General features: G+C 45.8%; 1 protein-coding gene across 2 annotated transcripts; it reads right to left on the reverse strand.

Moving 5' to 3' along the window:
• Positions 1–5,228: 5,228 nt before the first annotated feature.
• On the reverse strand, positions 5,229–12,262 carry LOC309382348 (cytochrome P450 1A5-like). 2 transcript variants are annotated; one of them, XM_081971854.1, is made up of 7 exons: positions 11,962–12,262; positions 10,512–11,377; positions 9,731–9,857; positions 8,834–8,923; positions 7,384–7,507; positions 6,723–6,809; positions 5,229–6,540 (listed from the first exon to the last, which is right to left on the reverse strand). In XM_081971854.1, exons 2-7 carry the CDS (start codon positions 11,343–11,345, stop codon positions 6,237–6,239), a joined length of 1,566 nt encoding a protein of 521 aa, XP_081827980.1. In that variant the 5' UTR covers positions 11,346–11,377; positions 11,962–12,262; the 3' UTR covers positions 5,229–6,236. The 2 variants fall into 2 exon arrangements, with proteins under 2 accessions (XP_081827980.1, XP_081827979.1); XM_081971853.1 differs by having other exon boundaries at positions 10,512–11,380; positions 11,962–12,261.
• Between the last annotated feature and the right edge of the window lie 7,472 nt (positions 12,263–19,734).

Below are 19,734 nucleotides of genomic sequence, written 5' to 3' on the forward strand. Positions count from 1 at the left end.
ATCACAATTGTGATTGTTTTGGGCCACCTTAAAGGCTGCAGTGTTGTCTCCAGTATGGGGTGGGTGGGTGTGACATAATTCCTATATGACCCCTACCATTAATGCTTTCTTCATTGCAATTGTCCATGCACAGAATTCCATCTGCCCCAGAATGAATGAATGAATGAATGAATGAATGAAAGAAGAATGAATGAAGAATGAATGAATGAAGAATGAATGAATGAAGAATTAATTAATTAATTAATTAATTAATTAATTAATTAATTAATCAATCAGTGTCCCATAATTGTGGGCGCTCCAATGCAGGAAGTTTTCAAGGAAACATTGGGCATCCATTCGTCAAGGATGGTAAAAAGACTCGTGCCTTGGGAAGGGGTTCGACTAGAAGACCTCCAAGGTCCCTTTGAAAATTCCATAGGGGGGAAAACCCACTTAGGGTTAGGTTTAGGTCCCCATGACAGGAAAATGGACGCCGCCAATGGATTTGCAGCTCATCAGTATGGTTAGGGGGGAGCTGACTTTTCCAACCCGTCATATCTATGTTTCCTGGTCAAATACATGGGAAAATCCTATAGGGGGGAAAACCCACTTAGGGTTAGGGTTAAGTCCCCATGAATTCAGACAGGAAAATGGACACCGCCAATGGATTCGCAGCTCATCGGTATAGTTAGGGGGGAGCTCACTTTTCCAACCCATCGTATCTATGTTTCCTGGTAAAATACATGGGAAAATCCCATAGGGGGGAAAACCCACTTAGGGTTAGGGTTAGCTCCCCATGAACTCAGACAGGAAAATGGACACCTCCAATGGATTCGCAGCTCATCGGTATAGTTAGGGGGGAGCTGACTTTTCCAACCCGTCGTATCTACGTTTCCTGGTAAAATACATGGGAAAATCCCATAGGGGGGAAAACCCACTTAGGGTTAGGGTTAGCTCCCCATGAACGCAGACATGAAAATGGACACCGCCAATGGATTCACAGCTCATCGGTATGGTTAGGGGGGAGCTGACTTTTCCAACCCGTCGTATCTATGTTTCCTGGTCAAATACATGGGAAAATCCCACAGGGGGAAAACCCATGTAGGGTTAGGGTTAGCTCCCCATGAACTCAGACATGAAAATGGACACCGCCAATGGATTCACAGCTCATCGGTATGGTTAGGGGGGAGCTGACTTTTCCAACCCATGGTATCTACGTTTCCTGGTCAAATACATGGGAAAATCCCATTAGGGGGAAAACCCACTTAGGGTTAGGGTTAGCTCCCCATGAACTCAGACAGGAAAATGGACACCGCCAATGGATTCGCAGCTCATCGGTATGGTTAGGGGGGAGCTGACTTTTCCAACCCATGGTATCTATGTTTCCTGGTCAAATACATGGGAAAATCCCATAGGGGGGAAAACCCACTTAGGGTTAGGGTTAGCTCCCCATGAACTCAGATAGGAAAATGGACACCGCCAATGGATTCGCAGGTTGGAAAAGTCAGCTCCCCCCTAACCATACCGATGAGCTGCGAATCCATTGGCGGTGTCCATTTACATGTCTGAGTTCATGGGGAGCTAACCCTAACCCTAAGTGGGTTTTCCCCCCTATGGGATTTTCCCATGTATTTTACCAGGAAACGTAGATACCATGGGTTGGAAAAGTCAGCTCCCCCCTAACCATACCGATGAGCTGCGAATCCATTGGCGGTGTCCATTTTCCTGTCTGAGTTCATGGGGAGCTAACCCTAACCCTAAGTGGGTTTTCCCCCCTATGGGATTTTCCCATGTATTTTACCAGGAAACGTAGATACCATGGGTTGGAAAAGTCAGCTCCCCCCTAACCATACCGATGAGCTGCGAATCCATTGGCGGTGTCCATTTTCATGTCTGAGTTCATGGGGAGCTAACCCTAACCCTAGGTGGGTTTTCCCCCCTATGGGATTTTCCCATGTATTTTACTAGGAAACGTAGATACCATGGGTTGGAAAAGTCAGCTCCCCCTTAACTATACCGATGAGCTGCGAATCCATTGGCGTTGTCCATTTTCCTGTCTGAGTTCATGGGGAGCTAACCCTAACCCTAAGTGGGTTTTCCCCCCTATGGGATTTTCCCATGTATTTGACCAGAAAACATAGATACGATGGGTTAGAAAATCCCATAGGGGGGGAAACCCACTTAGGGTTAGGGTTAGCTCCCCATGAACTCAGACAGGAAAATGGACACCGCCAATGGATTCGCAGCTCATCGGTATAGTTAGGGGGGAGCTGACTTTTCCAACCCATCGTATCTATGTTTCCTGGTCAAATAAATGGGAAAATCCCATAGGGCGGGAAAACCCACTTAGGGTTAGGGTTAAGTCCCCATGAACTCAGACATGAAAATGGACACCGCCAATGGATTCGCAGCTCATCGGTATGGTTAGGAGGGAACTGACTTTTCCAACTCGTGGCATCTATGTTTCCTGGTAAAATACATGGGAAAATCCCATAGGGGGGAAAACCCACTTAGGGTTAGGGTTAGCTCCCCATGAACTCAGACAGGAAAATGGACACCGCCAATGGATTCGCAGCTCATCGGTATAGTTAGGGGGGAGCTGACTTTTCCAACCCGTCGTATCTATGTTTCCTGGTCAAATACATGGGAAAATCCCATAGGGGGGAAAACCCACTTAGGGTTAGGGTTAGCTCCCCATGAACTCAGACATGAAAATGGACACCGCCAATGGATTCGCAGCTCATCGGTATGGTTAGGGGGGAGCTGACTTTTCCAACCCATCGTATCTACGTTTCCTGGTCAAATACATGGGAAAATCCCATAGGGGGGAAAACCCACCTACTTGAACCCCTGAAATTAATGAATTTCGAGCAAAAACATGGGAAATTATATTTACATGTCCAGAGAAGTAGTCCAAACGATTCTAGATGCCTGTTTCCCAAAATGCAGTCATGCAGCTGGGGTGGCCATTTATTCTGGAACTCCAAATGTGGGTTATAAATCTCTTGGGGGGCCTTCATTCATTCTTGTTTCTTCTCCAAACCTAATCATGAAGCAGAATAGCTGCAATGTATACAGTCAACCAGCCGGTGGCGCTGTGGATCCAGTCTTGCAACGCAGACATTTGAACTCATAAACCCGCCTGTTGGTTCTTCCAGGTACTTGATGTTAAAGAGGGAATTTATAAGAATGCCACTCTTATTTCAGAGAGGAGAGGAGAGAAAGATGTAACACTGGAAGTTTTTAAGAAGATGTTTGATAACCATTTGAAGTGCGTAAGGGTTCCTGCCAAAGTAGGGGTTGGACTAGAAGACCTCCAAGGCCCCCTTCCAACTGTTCTGTTCTATTCTATTTTTCTTTTCTATTCTCTTTTCTATTTTGTTCTATTCTCTTTTCTAATCTATTTTATTTCATTCTATTCTATTCTATTCTATTCTCAATTCTCTATTCTCTTCTCTTCTTTTCCTATTCCTATTCCTATTCCTATTCCTATTGTATTGTAAATTTCTCTTCTCTTCTATATTTACCCATTGAGAGCTGGCATTGTTTAACTCCTTCTTCAGGCTGTCCCGGAGAAACATACATGGGGAGAAAGAGTCCCATCGAGAAAGAAATAAGCACAATTGAGCAGGGGGTTGGACTAGAAGACCTCCAAGGTCCCTTCCAGCTTTATCCTGATTGATTTTTCCAGTCGGCACTCTTAGGGGGGCAGGCAGAACTGTTCAAGAAGGGACAGCAGGGGTTTGTTTGCTTTGTCCTCTCTTGACCACTTTCAACAGCACAAGGGAAAAAGTGTGACCTGAAGGGGTCCCAAGCACAATGGGGGGGGGGGGGCTTGTGACATGGGCAGACAAAAAAGTATTCCAGACTTTTCTTTGGAAACTACCAATCTCATTTAATTGTTTCTCAGACTTCAAAGTAAGATGCTTGGAGCTCAGGCCTCTCCAAACTTCAACTCCCAGAATTCCCCAACCAGCATGGTTGCCAGCATCTCCGGCTGGGGAATTCTGGGAATCGAAGAAGTCCACCAGTTTTTAAAAGTTGCCAAATTTGCAGCGGCCTCTCTTGATTTTCCCCAGGATGCTTCTGGGCCCTTCTACGCAGGAGGACCAGTAGCCACGTTGAGACGGGACAATTGGAAGGTGCAGTCCAGCCCATCTGAAATACACACACACACACACACACACACACACACACACACACACACACACCTTAGTCTGCCATAAAGAGAAGCGTGTTTTTTATTAAAGTTTTTCTTCCTTCTACTAAGTCCTCTCCTGAGTTCTGATTATCCTGCTCCCGCAGATAAACTTTTGAACCTCTCAAATCCTCGTGAACCTATCAAGTGTTCTTCTATTTTATTTTCCCTCTTGTCGGGTGCCAGGTGATTATATAATAAAGGATCTACCGCTCAGCGAATAATAACAGGCGCTGCCATTTTTACTTGGACCAAGGCCAGGGTCATTACTCAACCGGCCTTTCGGTTCCTCTGCATGTGCGTGCGTGCACTCTCGTGCATCCGTGCAAAGTCTCCCACACGCCTTAAGAAGCCTGGCTGTTGAATCAACCCCATTGGAAAGGAAAATAAGAGCAGGTTGTTCTAACTGGATTGCTTCAAACCCATCAGGGCAAAAATACCCAAGAATGTTTCTCTTAGAAGTTTGGAAATTAAAGAAGGCAGGGCAAGAAACAATGGATGGAAACTAATCAAGGAGAGAAGCAACCTGGAATTGAGGAGAAACGTCCTAACAGTGAGGACAATGAACCAGCGGAACTACTGGCCACCAGAAGTTGTGGGTGCTCCATCGCTGGAGGTTTTTAAGAAGAGGCTGGACAGTCACTTGCCTGAAATGGTATAGGATGTCCTGCTTGAGCATAGGACTAGACTAGAAGACCTCCAAAGTCCCTTCCAGCTCTACTCTAATAAGGAAGGGAGGGAAGGAGGGAGGGAGGGAGGGAGGGAGGGAGGGAGGGAGGGAGGGAGGGAAGGAGACTGAATCAACCTGGAGCCGGTGGGAATGGCACTGCCAAACTGCTGGTAGCCGGCAGTCAGCAGAAGTAACCTGCAGTACTGCATTTGAACCACTGTGCCATCATGGCAGCCCAGGTTCGAGACCCAAGTTCCGCACGACGGGGTGAGCTCCCGTCCCTTGCTCCTGCTCCTGCCCACCTAGCAGTTTGAAAACATGCAAAGGCGAGTAGATAAATAGGTACCACTTCAGTGGGAAGGTAACAGCGTTCTGTGTTTCATTTCATTATTATATACTTTATTCATTAAACATGAAACTCAGCCAACTGAACATTTAAAAATGCATTACAAATGCCAGTTAATGGTTGATACGGTTTGCTGCCAGAGTCCTAGGTCTCAACCAAGGACCTTCTTAAAATATAAGATGTTCCGAGTAGCACAGCTTTTTGCAGTTCCGCTGGTGTTATTGCAGGAAGCTGCAATTTGTGGATGGATCTTGTAAAATTCTTGGACATGGTGCCATGTGCCCCGATGACAATGGGTACCACTGTGACATGCTTCATCCATAGCCGTGTAGTTTCGATGGCCAGGTCGCGATCTTTCATGATTTTTTCCTGTTCTTTTTCTTCGATTCTGGCATCTCCAGGAACAGCGATATCAATAAACTGTACACTTCGACCCTCGACAACCGTGATCTCTGGCGTGTTGTGCTCCAAATGACGATCCGTTTGTATTCGAAAGTCCCACGATCTTCACCTTCTCATTTTCGATAATTTTTTCCCCTTTATGTTCCCATGACTTTCTGGATACGGGTAAATCACATTTTTTACATAACGACCAGTGGATTAATTTAGCAACTTGGTTGTGTCTAGCTTTGTAATCTGTGCGATTTTCCTGCATTCACATATTAAATGTGAAACAGTTTCGGCTTTGTTATTGCAAAGTCGGCAGTTTGGGTTGTCAGTGGATTTTTGTATCTTCGCTTTCATGGCATTAGTTTGTAGTGCTTGTTCTTGAGCAGGCAGCATTAAACTTTCCATTTCTTTCATGATGATTCCCATCTTAAGCCATGTCCATGTCAAGTTGTATTTATTATTATTATTATTATTATTATTATTATTATTATTATTATTATTATTATTATTATTATCATTATCAGGTTAATCTTTGGTGAGATTCACAGCCTTTGGGGCTGGTTAGTAGCTCAACGGCTCAAGTCCTAACCAAGGACCTAGGAAATGTTAAGGTAACATCGGAGGATATAAGTTGTTCCAAGTAGTTTCTGCAATTAGTCCATCTTATTAGGAAAACGCTGTTTCACTTGGACGTGCTCGCATCTCTCATGCCGGAAGGTGAGGCCGTAGAGAGGGGTCATGTTTACCGTCATCCCATCAGGAATGCTGAACTGCAGGTCTTGTAGCAAAGTGGCCAAGAAAAGGAAGACTTCCCGTCGAGCGATGGGCTCTCCGATGCATCGCCGTTTCCCCAAACCGAATAGCAGGACTTTGTCCCGCTCATCCGCGTTGATTTCTTTCCCGTTGGCGGTGAGAAAACGCTCGGGAACGAAGGCAGAGGGGTCTTTCCAATGATTCCTACAAAGAGGAGGCATGGAATGAAGGCTTGAGGTCAGCAGCTAAATAAATCTGGGTTTCCTGGCTTGAGTTCACACCAGAGGTGAGATTCAGCAGGTTCTGACCAGTTCTGGAGAACCGGTAGTGGAAATTTTGAGTAGTCAGGAGATATTTCTGTTCTTCCATGAGAACTCACTACTTACTCATCATGGTTGACTTGCCACTGGTTGATAAAGGTACAGAGGTCCTTAGGAATGAAGTAGCCCTTGAAGACGGTGTCCCTCGTAGTGCTGAAAAGAAAACAAGGAAATAAAAAATATATTTTTTTTCAAAGAGTCTGCCTGTTTAGGAAAGAAAGGAAGATGGGTGTGGACATTGGACAACTCTTAGGGAATGGCGGGGCTCCCCTCGTTTTCTGCTATCGGTTCGGGTGAACCGTTCTGAACCGGTAGAATACCACTGTCAACTCCCCGCGTTGTCATGGGAGACAGGGAGCGCATTCGACGCATACTGTCGGCTGGAGTCAGATTTCAGATGACTGCAGCCGGCTTGGGAGGGGTGCATCTTACAGGGGAATGTGATCTATGACACAGACTGAGGGGAGGGAAGGAACAGGGGTAAAGTTCAGAAGTAAATCAAACAAAGCACAGGCATGACTGCGAACAGATCTTGCCTAATGAAGCTCCTAATAAATCACTGGTTTTGTATTAAAAACTTGACTCGATAATTATGATTCAATTACGGCAACTTTAGAAAATCTGACAACCGCCTCTGGTGAGATTCATGGCTGACGTGATGGGGCTGACCAGGTTCAGGGATTGGTTTGGGGACCCATCTATTTCTGTTAGGAATTTAGGGACTTACCAGTGGGGAAGTGTGAATGGCACGAAGGTAGAGTGTCTGAATACTTCCAGGATGAAAGCTTCCGTGTAAGGGAGTAGGGAGCGATCGGACAATCGCGGCTTCCGTTCTCTGCCGATGGTGACATCTGGAAGGCAGGAAGGAAACATCAAAGAGCTCCTTGCTTCCATGAGATGACCTTGTCTATAGAGGGCATAGGGAGTGACCTCGAAGGTTGATATGAAGTGCCGTTTGCTAAAGCAATGGTCAGATAAGAGGGGCTTGAGCCAAGAGAAAATGTCCCTGATAAGCCCCCACAAAATTGGATTTCATAGCTTGTCCTACATTGTAGGGCTGACAAAGTCCATGTATTGTGGCCTGTTGGCCATTGTCCCCTCCAGCAGCCAAATCAAAGGAGGAGGAGGCGTGGGATTCAGGGTCAACATCAAAGCAACCTGAGAGCTCCGAGGGGGAAGAGGGAATGGAGCTGGCAGAGAGAGAGAGAGGCGGAGCCTGGGCTGTCCATCATCCCTCAGATGGAGAGTCAACAGCCCCCAGGTCTGGAGATGGCTGATGAGGAAGAGGAGGAACAGCTGGGTCCAGTGCCTGACGTGCGGATGCGCAGAAGGCAGAGGAGAGGAGAGCAGTGGAAATCTATGGGCCGGTCCTTGGGACGGAAAAGCCACCGCTGCTAGCGAAGCCCCACCCTAGCTCTGGGGATAAAAGGCAGGGGGCGGAGATGAATAGATGTGACTAACCACTATTCATCTTCCAGCCGGACTTGTTAACCTGCGGTGAGAGTGAAACTTTTTTCACTCTCTTTCACTCTTTATTAGGGATGCCAGCACTCCTAATAAAGGAATCTTTGAGTTCATTTCAGAGGGGTTGTTGTGTTTGGGGAGCTGGGTCAGAACACTGTGTGTACGTTGGCTTGTCTTGGTTCCCGCAAAAGCTGAGCCTACGTTTGCAAACCCGCCTCTTATTTTGCTCCGTGACAAGTCCACTGGAGTTGTGGGACGAATACATTCAAATAAATAAAAAAGAAAGAAAGAAAGAAAGAAAGAAAGAAAGAAAGAAAGAAAGAAAGATGATAGATAGATAGATAGATGATAGATAGATAGGTAGATAGATAGATAGATAGATAGATAGATAGATAGATAGATAGATAGATAGATAGATAACTAACTTCTGGTTCCAGATTAGTTATCCTGTCAGAGAAGTTGTGGGACAAATACATTCAAATAAATAAATAAATAAGAAAGAAAGAAAGAAAGAAAGAAAGAAAGAAAGAAAGAAAGAAAGAAAGAAAGAAAGAAAGATAGATAGATAGATAAACTTCTGGTTCCAGATTAATTATCCTGGCAGAGAAGTTGTGGGACAAATACATTCAAATAAATAAATAAGAAAGGAAGGAAGGAAGCTAACTCCTGGTTCCAGATTAATTATCCTGGCAGAGAAGGAAGAAACAACCCACCTATTTCTTCCTGGATCTTTTTCTGAATTTCGGGATAAGTGATGAGATACATAAGGGACCAGGACAAGCAGGTGGACACTGTGCTGAAACCTGTAACAACACAAACACAAACACACGCATAGAGAAAAAGAGGGCACGGCGGGACCAAAATAACTCCATCTCACCTCCTGACTGGGGGGGGGGAGGTCTCCCCTACAAGAGGGCTATTTTTGAAGCCCACCCCTGGAACAAAGTAAGGAATATGTGTAATTGAGGACTTTGCTGGAGCCTGCTATCTCACAATAACCATTCAGGAGCCGTGGAAAAGATAAGGGCCTGTGGGAATGGCCTTGGGGGGAAGACAGGAGGAAGAGCCGCAACTTGGACAAGTAGTATGTAAAAGGTATCTCAGCCCACAGAAGTTACAGTAGTTAGTTAGTCCTTAGTTTTCCAGAGAGGAAAAGTGGGGGGCAGATAGATATACTGGTAGTCCTTGATTTACGTCCAAAAGCCCAACATTTCTATGGCTAAGTGAGACAGTTAAGTGAGATCCCTTCCTTTTACAACCTTTCTGGCCACAGTTGTGAAGCGAGGAACTGCAGTTGATCAGTTAGCAACCCAGTTGTTAAGTGAATCCGGCTTCCCCATTGACTTGGCTTGTCGGAAGGTCGCAAAAGGGGGGCCCACAACTCTGGGACAGAGCAACCGTCATAAGTATGAACCAGTTGCCAAGCGTCTGAATTTTGATCCCCTGCTGGTAAGGATGCTGCAGTGGTCGTCAGTGTGAGAAACAAATCCCTTTTTTTCAGTGCCGTTGTAGCTTGGAGTCGTCACTCAAGGAATGTTTGTAAGTTGAGGACTACCTGTGCTTCTCCTCGGGGGTTCACTTTTCATTAGGCCCTCAGGCGAAGAGCTTACCTGCCCCAAAAATGTCATTGACCAGATTCACAATTTTTCCAGCTGGGAGCTGAGTTTTCCCGTTGGCGTCCGCTTTCTGTTTTTGGCTTTCCTGGATCAGAGAATCAGTGATATCGCGGATGTGATCCTGAAAGGAGAGGTCAAGGGAAGTTGGGTTGACTTTACAATAATACCACATAAGAGGCAATTTCAAGAACGATCAGCCTTTTTTAAAAAAAAATTTTAGGAAGCTCCTAGCTTGGAACTGGACCTGGATATTTCTTCCAACAATATCTTACCTTCAAGGGTGGGACTGAAAATTGTTAGCAACCGGTTGTCTGCCCAGTTGCTTGGTGGGCATGGCCTACTCGGCCTCCTGAACCATGGCAGGGGGGAGTTTTTGCCCTCCCCAGGCTCCGGAGGCTTTGTTCGAGCCTCCGGGAGGGCAAAAATGGCCTCACCCGGGCTCTAGAGGCCCTCTGGAGGCTGGAAATGGACCTATTTTTGGACTTCCAGTACTTCCGGTAGGCCTGTTTTTCGCCCTCCCCAGCCTCCGGAGGCTTCCCTCAAGCCTCAAGGAGGGTGAAAACGGCCTACCCCGGGTTCCGGAGGCCAGAAACAGACCTGTTTCCAGATTTCCAGGGGGGTTGTTTTTCACCCTCCCACAGCGTCCACGCGAGCCCTGCACTTAGCTGGCATGATGAACAGGCGGTGTGGAGACTCCTGGGAGGAGAGGGGCGGGCGAGACCAGCCGGTCATTGCAACAACCAGTGCAAATCGGCTGAATCTCACCCCTGCTTACCTTCCTGAAGCTCTCGTAATGTTCTTTCACGTTCTTCTGCAGGAAGCGAGTGAATTGCTGATTGTAGCTCTTAAACTTCTTCACCTTGCTGTTGGGAAGATACTGAAGGATAGGGATGAAGCTGGCTAGACCTCCCGAGCCCGTGGTCTCCACAAACTTTTCGCTGTTGGTCACAATGTCGAGCAGTTCTTCGTCATCGTAGTCGTAACGCTTGCCGAAACACATGGCCAAAACCACGTTGGCCACCGCTACCACCAAGTACAGATAGGGGTCCAGACGGTTCTTTGCGCGCATCACCTCCTGGAGCTTTGCCTTCAGGTGGTGGGCCTCCTTGGAGACGTGCTCTTCCAAGAGGCAGGTGGAGAAGGAGGTGAGGCTGGGTGAAGACCCGAAAGTTTTCAGGGCGTGTTGAGCCAGCTTGCGCCGAGCAAACCATACCGGTCCGGAATCCGTGCTGAAGGACAAGCTCTGTCCATCGGCCACATGGCGGAAGATGTAAAGGTCGGGACGTCCCTTGAAGACTTCTCCGTGTCTCACGAGAGCTTCCTTGATGGTCTCCAGACCGCTCAGCACCAAGATTGGCTTTGTCCCGATGTGGATCATCATGACATCTCCATAGATCTTGCTCATTCGAGTCAAACTGAGGTGGACGTCGGTCCCCACCTCCAGCATGTTGCCAATCAAGGGATAGCCCCGTGGCCCAGGGATTCTTTTGTGGCCCTGGGGGGCCTGTTTCCGGAAGGTCTGAAGGACAAGGAAGAGCAGGCAGAAAACAGCCAGGCCAATCAGGACCTCAGTCGCCGAAATGGATGCCAGGATTCCCGGGAGCCCCATGGCAAACTTGGATAAAGGTTGTCTTCAGATCTCTACTGACATTAGAGTAAAGATAGGACAGGCGGTAGAAAAAAATCAGTATAGGGAGTCCTTGACTTACAAACGTGATTGGGCTCAGAATTTCCACTGCTAAGCAAGGTGGTGGTTAAGTGAGTCCTTCCCAATGTTATAATCATTTTTGCCACAACTGTTTAGCAAATCACTGCAATTGTTAAATGGGTCACAGTTAAGCAAATCTGTCTTCCCCTGTTGACTTTTTCCTTTTTTCCTTCCTTCCTTCCTTCCTTCCTTCCTTCCTTCCTTCCTTCCTTCCCTCGCTCCTCCTTCACTCCCTCATGCTTCCTTCCTTTCTTCCTTCCTCCTTTCCTTCCTCCCTCTCTCATGTTTCCTTCCTTCCTTCTTTCCCCCCTCCCTCCCTCATTTCCTTCCTTCTTTCCCCCCTCCCTCCCTCATGTTTCCTTCCTTCCTCCCTCCCTCCCTCATGTTTCCTTCCTTCTTTCCTCCCTCTCTCTCCCATGTTTCCTTCCTTCCTTCTTTCCTTCCTCCCTCCCTCCCTCCCTCCCTCATGTTTCCTTCCTTCCTTCCTCCTCCCCTCCCTCCCTCCCATAACAAATACCTGGTAAAATCAGGAGGAATAAGAACTAGAACTAGTGATGAGGCCAACGAAGTCTACAAGTAAAAGTTCTCGTCCAAATGTCTTTAGCTCTTTCTCCTGCCAGCTGCTGGCTACCTTATGAGAAGGTTTTCCAGTGCTCTCCTATTATTTAAATAAATGATTATTTAACCCACAAACTCTCCAAGTTCAGCTGGAGAAAGTCCAAGGAAAATATCCCATGCCGTGGCACTGGACTAAAACCAGGTAATAAATATTGTGCTTCTTGATTACCAAGATCGCCCCAGATTTTGGTTGGTAATGAAGGAGGCTGGTGTTCTCTTTTGCATTCAACCATTGTTTAAGCCTGGCTTATTTAATAAAGTCCAGCTGGCTGGGTTTGCACAATACCTTAATCCCTAAGCCCTTATCCGGAGCCAAAGGGAAACAAATAAATTTAATAAGTCAATAAATAAAACAAAACAAGGCCCAAGATGGTTGACAGTGTTTTGGGAACTATTCAATAGGTAGACCAGACTAAAGATAAAGATTCCCCTCGCACATATGTGCTAATCATTCTTGACTCTAGGGGGCGGTGCTCATCTCCGTTTCAAAGCCGAAGAGCCAGCGCTGTCCGAAGACGTCTCCCTGGTCATGTGGCCGGCATGACTCAATGCCGAAGGCGCACGGAACGCTGTTCCCTTCCCACCAAAGGTGGTCCCTATTTTCCTACTTGCATTTTTTAACGCTTTTGAACTGCTAGGTTGGCAGAAGCTGGGACAAGTCACGGGAGCTCACTCCGTTACGCGGTGCTAGGGATTCGAACCGCCCAACTGCCGACCTTTCTGATCGACAAGAATAGAACGATTCCATGGTGAGGAGAAGAGGATGGACTTGGTGGAACATTGGGGTGATGAGCTCATCCCTTGGTTGAAAAAAGGACAGAATCTCCTGACCAGGCAGGATAAAAACCAAGTTAAAGATTAGCCAACCTTGCGTGAGAAGCCCTAGAGAGCAGCTCTGTGCCACTTTTCAGAGCCAAGAGAGAAAGCAAACAGAGTTTGAGGGAAGAAAAGTTCAGGGTATCCGAAATCGGGCTGTGAAGAACACTCTGAAGGAGGAATATGCTTTTCTGAAGGGACTCACGGAATCACCAGAGCTTTTCAACACCTTCATTGAAGTCCCTCATCATTTATTATTATCCCAGTGGCCTGTATCAACATAACTGATTTCCTCCATTGTTTTGGCCTACTGGACTCAACTCACCAGTTGAAGAAATAGGAAACCACAAAAGATTGAAATCTATTTCTCATAATAGTTCTGTGCTGCCGTTCATTTTACTGGCTTGAAGGAACACGTCAATGTTTCTTTGGCTAAGTTAGTCGCAATTTTAAATGCATCCCAACTAAACATCAAAGCAGTTTACCGTTGGCATGGATAAACTGCACATTCCACTCGGCTATTTTATACATTCCTACCTTGCTCCTTTAAAAGCACACTTGACCAAGTACATTTTAGCAACTTAAGTTTAATTTCACAACCATTGACCAGTGAGAATCTGAGTTGTGTTCGGAAAGAAAAGTCACCCAGCAATCCTAAAGACTTTAGATCAGGGCTTTTCCAACCTTGGCAATTTTAAGACTTTTGTGGACTTCAACTTCCAGAATTCCCCAGCCAACGTAGGGTCCACAAATCTTAAAGTTGATAGTTGAAGTCCACAAGTCTTAAAGTTGCCAAGGTTGTAAAGGTTCCCCTTGCACATATGTGCTAGTCGTTCCCGACGCTAGGGGGCAGTGCTCATCTACGTTTCAAAGCCGAAGAGCCAGCGCTGTCTGAAGACGTCTCCGTGGTCATGTGGCCAGCATGACTCAATGCCGAAGGTGCATGGAACGCTGTTCCCTTCCCACCAAAGGTGGTTCCTATTTTTCTACTTGTATTTGTTACGTGCTTTCAAACTGCTAGGTTGGCAGAAGCTGGGACAAGTCACGGGATCTCACTCCGTTACGCGGCGCTAGGGATTCGAACCGCTGAACTGCCAACCTTTCTGATCAACAAGCTCAGCGTCTTAGCCACTGACTCACTGACCGCATCCCTTGTTGGACACCCCTAATTTAGATCAAATTGGGAAGCTGGAGAAGAAATATTGTAGGAGAAGGCAGTGGCTATCCATTTCTATTCTTCTGCCAAAGGAAACTCAACAAACATGTTCACACATTCACCAGGAGCTAAGCTTGGCTGGAGAGAAACTTCACCTTTATCTTGTACAAATAGTAACCCCTGAGTTTATTATTCCTAAGGCTCTCTGTTAAATCTTTTACAAACAAAGGAAATTCTAAGGCACTTAAGGCTGCCAGCCAAAAGAGAGATGTCAAAAGTTGTTTTGACTGGAGAGATTGTCAAATAATATTTATATTCGATCTCCTGAAATGCTGGAAGAAGAAAAGTTGGTGATCCAATCTTCTTCAATCTCACGAGGTCGAGTTGGACACTTTGTTTTAAAGGTGGCCATTGTCCAAATTTTTCCCAGCTGCTGATTCCTTCAAGCATTCAAAGACTCCAGTTCCCACCAGCCTCAAGAATTATGGCTAATGGTTCTTCCCCCCCCCCCGCCCAATTGTTTTATTTTTTATTCTCTTACATACCATTTTAAGGATACATTCATATAATTGTGATTCTTCTTTACATTTATCATTTTTATACATTTGTTATTCCATTTAATAGGTTATAATATACAATTTGGGTTGCTTTGTTTACCATCCCTTCCGCCTGTTGTAACACCATCTTATTTTCCCTTTCTTTTCTCCCTCCCTCCCTTCTCTACTTTCTTCCTTCCTCCTCTCCTTCCTCTTCCTTCTTCCCTTCCCTTTCTCCTACTCCTACTCTTCCTCTTCCTACCCTCTCTCCTCCCTTCTACCCTCCTCTCCTTCCTCTTCCTTTCTTCCCTTACCTCTCCCCTATGCCTACTCTTCCTCTTTCCCTTCCTATCCTCTCTCCTTCTCTTTCTCTCCCTTCCACCCTCCTCTCCTTACCTCTTTCTTCTTTCCCCCCCTCTTCCTCTCATTCTCTCCTCCTCTCTCCCTTTCTTTTTCTGTTGTTATAGGTGTATATTTCAAATCTTAGTTTATGTTTTCTTGGGATGGTATATCCGCAAACCCAAATATAAGTTAGTATCATTTCTTATTCCCTTTCCTTCGCTAATCTATCCTATGTTTTCCCCCCCTTTATATCTCGCTCTTGAATATATACTTGTATATTTAAGAATTATGGCTAATGGTTAAAAGATGAAGCGTGGTCAATAGACAAGACATTTTTGGAAAACCTAAGGCTCAGTGATTGTGGGTCTGTGATGGAAAAACACACTTACATTTATCAGGAAAAGAAGCAAGAGAAAATTTTTGCGTGCATCGAACTGGCTGTAATGCTGGGAGCAATCCACCCGGAATGAGATGGTTCAAATCTCCAGCTCTTAAACTTGTAGTTGGCGATTTACTCTCTTCTTGCAATTCCAAATAGACTTCCGTGGGATTAAAGTCCCTTGGCTCACTCAACCTTAGCAACATGAAGGTGGGTGGACTTCAACACCCAAGAGCAGGGGTGTCCAAACTTGGGAACTTTAAGACTTGTGGACTTCAACTCCCAGAATTCCCCAGCTGGCTGGGGAATTCTGAGAGTTGAAGTCCACAAGTCTTAAAGTTCCCAAGTTTGGACACCCCTGCCCAAGAGTCAAAAAAAGGGAACAGAAAAGATTGGGCCAAAACAACAAACCTCCTGTCCCTTAACCAGATAAACTCTCATTGGATTTCAGGAAAAAGATAACAATAATATTAATATATTCCTATAAAAAGAGAGAGGGAAGGGGTCAAGCTATTTTCCAAGGAGCCCAAAGGCCAGAGAAGGAACAATGGATGGAAAGTGAACAAGGAGAGATTCAACCTAGAAATAAGGACGAATTTTCTGACTATGAGAGCAATCAATCCCATGGAACAGAAGTTGCCTTCAAAAGTTGTGGGAGCTTCATCACTGGACGCTTTCAAAATGAAATTTGACTGCCATCTGTCAGAAATGGTGTAGGGTCTCCTGCTTGGGTGTGTGTGTGTGTGTGTGTTGGATTAGATGACCTTTAAGGTCCCTTCCAACTCTGTTAATCTGTTAACTTCTGTTAACTTCCAGTTTTCGACCACACTATAAAAAAGATGTGGAGACTCTAGAAAGAGTGCAGAGAAGAGCAACCAAGAGGATTAGGGGACTGGAGGCTAAAACATACGTTGAACAGTTGCAGGAACTGGGTATGTCTAGTTTAATGAAAAAAAGGACCAGGGGAGACATGATAGCAGTCTTCCAATATTTGAGGGGCTGCCACAGAGAGGAGGGGGTCAAGCTATTTTCCAAAGCACCTGAAGGCCAGACAAGGAATAATGGATGGAAACTGAATAAGGAGAGATTCAATCTGGAAATAAGGAGAAATTTTCTGACAGTGAGAGCAATCAACCCATGGAACAGAAGTTGCCTTCAGAAGTTGTGGGAGCTTCATCACTGGAGGCTTTCAAGAAGAGACTGGACTGCCACCTGTCAGAAATAGTGTAGGGTCTCAGGCTTGGACTAGATGACCTACAAGGTCCCTTCCAACTCTGTTAATTTAATCTAATTCAAATTGGGCTATCTGGTGGCTTCTGCCCCTTGTGATTGTGGTGCCTTACAAACAACACAGATGTATACCTGTCCTTCATATCCTGATGAGTGTACATTTGTGACCCTCACAGCAGCGGAACAAAACACAATGAATGTTGCTAAGTTTCTGGACCAGGTCTGTTTAACTTCTACATATCTTGCATTTTATATTTTGAACGTTGCGTTGCACGGAACGCCTTATTTTCATTGTGATGCTTCTGATACGAATAAAGAAAGCCAAGGGAGCAGAATCCTTTTCGGAAGCCCCAGGCTGGGAGCTGAAAAGGTTTGTGCCAACCTCTCTCAACCCCCCTTTGCCCAAGATCACAAGATGTTGACATCGGCTGGGATTGCCCAACCAACCTTTAGCGACATCTGGCCTTGTCTCCATGTTAACGATTGCCCAGGGTTGCGTGCAAAGCTACTTGGTCAACATTCAATAGGTTCTCCACTGCAAACACAGAGAGAAGGGACAAAGCCAATGGGGCATGGGAGTTCACTCAACCAGACACCTCTGTTGGCTGGGCAATTGGGCTCTGGGTGCACAGAAGGACCTCTATTTGAGCCAGTGAGTAGTTAGAGCACAGCACTGTCTCCAAAGTCCAGGGTCAGGGGCCAGTTTTTGAATCCAACACATTTGAGGGCGTCCCAGGTGAAAGCAGGCTAACCCAGAGCTCCTTCTAGTAGAATAGAATAGAATAGAATAGAATAGAATAGAATAGAATAGAATAGAATAACAGAGTTGGAAGGGACCTTGGAGATCTTCTAGTCCACCCTGCTGCTCAGGCAAGAAACCCTATACCATTTCAGACAAATGGTTGCCCAATCTCTTCTTACCATGTTTTCCTGAAAATAAGACAGAGTCTTCTTTTCTTTTGACTCCCCCCCCTCCCTCGAAATAAGCAGTTGGCCTTATTTTGGGGAGAGGTCTTATTATTTTTGAGGTGCAGGAGGATGTGAGCGTGGTCACCTCATGGCTGCTGCTGTGTTGCAACATTTTCAGGGAGGACTTATTTTAGTGCATGCGCTCAAAAGCCCAATTGGGCTTATTGTCTGGGGAGGTCTTGTTTTCGGGAAAACGGGGTGAAACTTCCAGTGTTGGAGCATTCACAACTTCTGGAGGCAAGCTGTTCCACTGGTTGATTGTTCTCACTGTTAGGAAGTTTCTCCTTAATGCCAGGTTGCTTCTCTCCTTGATTAGTTTCCACCCATTGCTTCTTGTCCTGCCTTCTGGTGCTTTGGAGAATAGGTGGACATCCTCCTCTTCTTGGAGGTGGTGGGAGAAAGTCTTACATTTAGGCAAAAAAATGTACCAAAAGTACGCATGTGGACTGGATGAAACCAGTCTTAATAGCAGTAACTGTGAGAGGGATCCTGGAGTCTTAGTAGACAACCCATTAATTAGGGGGCCAGCAATCAAGGGATACAATCAAGACCAAGTGGGGTACTAATACCACTCTATAAAGCCTTAGTAAGGCCACACCTAGAGTACTGCATCCAGTTTTGGTCAGCCCACTATAAAATAAATATTGAGGCTCTAGAACAGGGGTGTCCAAACTTGGGAACTTTAAGACTTGTGGACTTCAACTCCTAGAATTCCCTAGCCAGCCTGGGAGTTGAAGTCCACAAGTCTTAAAGTTCCCAAGTTTGGACACCCCTGCTCTAGAAAGAATGCAAAGAAGAACATGATTATTAGAAGACTGGAGAATGAAAACGAAGGTGTACATGAATCAATATGAATCAATATTGGCTATGTGCTTTTATTATGGATTGCTTATGTTACTATATAATTGTTACTGATTAAACCCAGATTTGCCGTTTGCTTCTGATATGATTTACTGCTAGAAATCATTTATTACGAATTAAGCTTTGTTATTGGCTTCTGCTTATATTATCGTACACCGTCAGAAATCAGTTGTTTTCTAGCCTAGCAAATTGCAATCTTAATCCTGGATGGCCTGGCTGCAAATGTTATCTCACTGCTGCGTCTCGCTTCTATTCTTGGCTTCAAGGCTAGGCACATTCTTGAAAACATAGAAGAAATTGTTACACGGGAATATCAGGCCCCATAGATAAAGGAACTAAACTAGGGAGTTTTCCTGGCTCATAAATCCTTAAAGCATTCTGCCGAAAAACAACTTGGCAAAGGGGGGCTGCCACCTCCTACGCAAGGCTATAGGAATACTCCATAGATGAGGTACACAGAGACAGGAGCTTGAACACAAGGATACTTTTAAAATCACATTGGTAACGAATCTTTGTCTCTGATTGGGTAAACTTTGCTTCTATCTGCGTAAAATATATATTACTGAACTCTGTTAATCTGTGAAATGGCGTAGGGTCTTGTTGGATTGGGTAATGGATAGGCACACACAGGCTTAACAGTAACAACAGCTCTTTATTAAGTACAACAAATGAGAACCATCCAGCGAAGATTGAGTCTGACAGCAGCCCTTTTATAGGGAGCTGTCAGACTCTTCGACCAATAGGATTAAACCTCTGTTCCCGCCGGAACAGAGGACCTTGGTGGAAACCACTGTAATTAGAACAAGTACTCCTGCTTGGGTGCGGGGTTGGACTAGATGGCCTACAAGGTCCCTTCCAACTCTGTTAATCTGTGAAATGGCGTAGGGTCTCCTGCTTGGGGGGGGGGGGGTTGGACTAGATGACCTACAAGGTCCCTTCTAACTCTGTTAATCTGAATTTCTGTCCAAAGGACGGGGAACAACCATTTCTTAGAACACTCCCAACCTCCAGGCTGCAGAAATCATGCCCACCCAGTCGCCAGGAGCCAAAAATCTAAAGCCATCAGCCTGGGAATCGTTTAGTTTCCTTTCACGTGCAAAAACAGCTTCCCGCAACAAACCTTGAGAAAAGAAAAACCTTCGTGACAAAGCTGGGTGAGAACGAAACACTGTGCCCATGCCAGGCTGGGCAAGGTACCATCCTCCTGGCTGCAAAATCCTTGCGTGCCAGGCAGCCTGTGCCTCCCAGGCCCTTCCTGGACACGCCCTGGTGATCTCGGGCTCAAAAACTCAGCTTGCAAAAACAGCCGCCAGGAAAGATGGCTGTAAGATTTCAGTCAGCAAACAGTACCCAGTGGCTCACTTTAGCGGGTTCATTCTTTTC

The sequence above is a fragment of the Natrix helvetica genome (assembly GCF_964273705.1).
Source record: "Natrix helvetica genome assembly, contig: HAP1_SCAFFOLD_235, whole genome shotgun sequence".
Lineage (NCBI taxonomy): Eukaryota > Metazoa > Chordata > Lepidosauria > Squamata > Natricidae > Natrix > Natrix helvetica.

Coding starts and splice junctions, on each gene's coding strand:
- LOC309382348 (XM_081971854.1), bottom strand. CDS start 11,345: ATGGGGCTCCCGGGAATCCTGGCATCCATTTCGGCGACTGAGGTCCTG. Junction 7,508..8,833: donor AAAGATCCAGGAAGAAATAG/GTGGGTTGTTTC, acceptor CCTGCCTTCCAG/ATGTCACCATCGGCAGAGAA. Junction 6,810..7,383: donor CCATTCACACTTCCCCACTG/GTAAGTCCCTAA, acceptor TTTTCTTTTCAG/CACTACGAGGGACACCGTCT.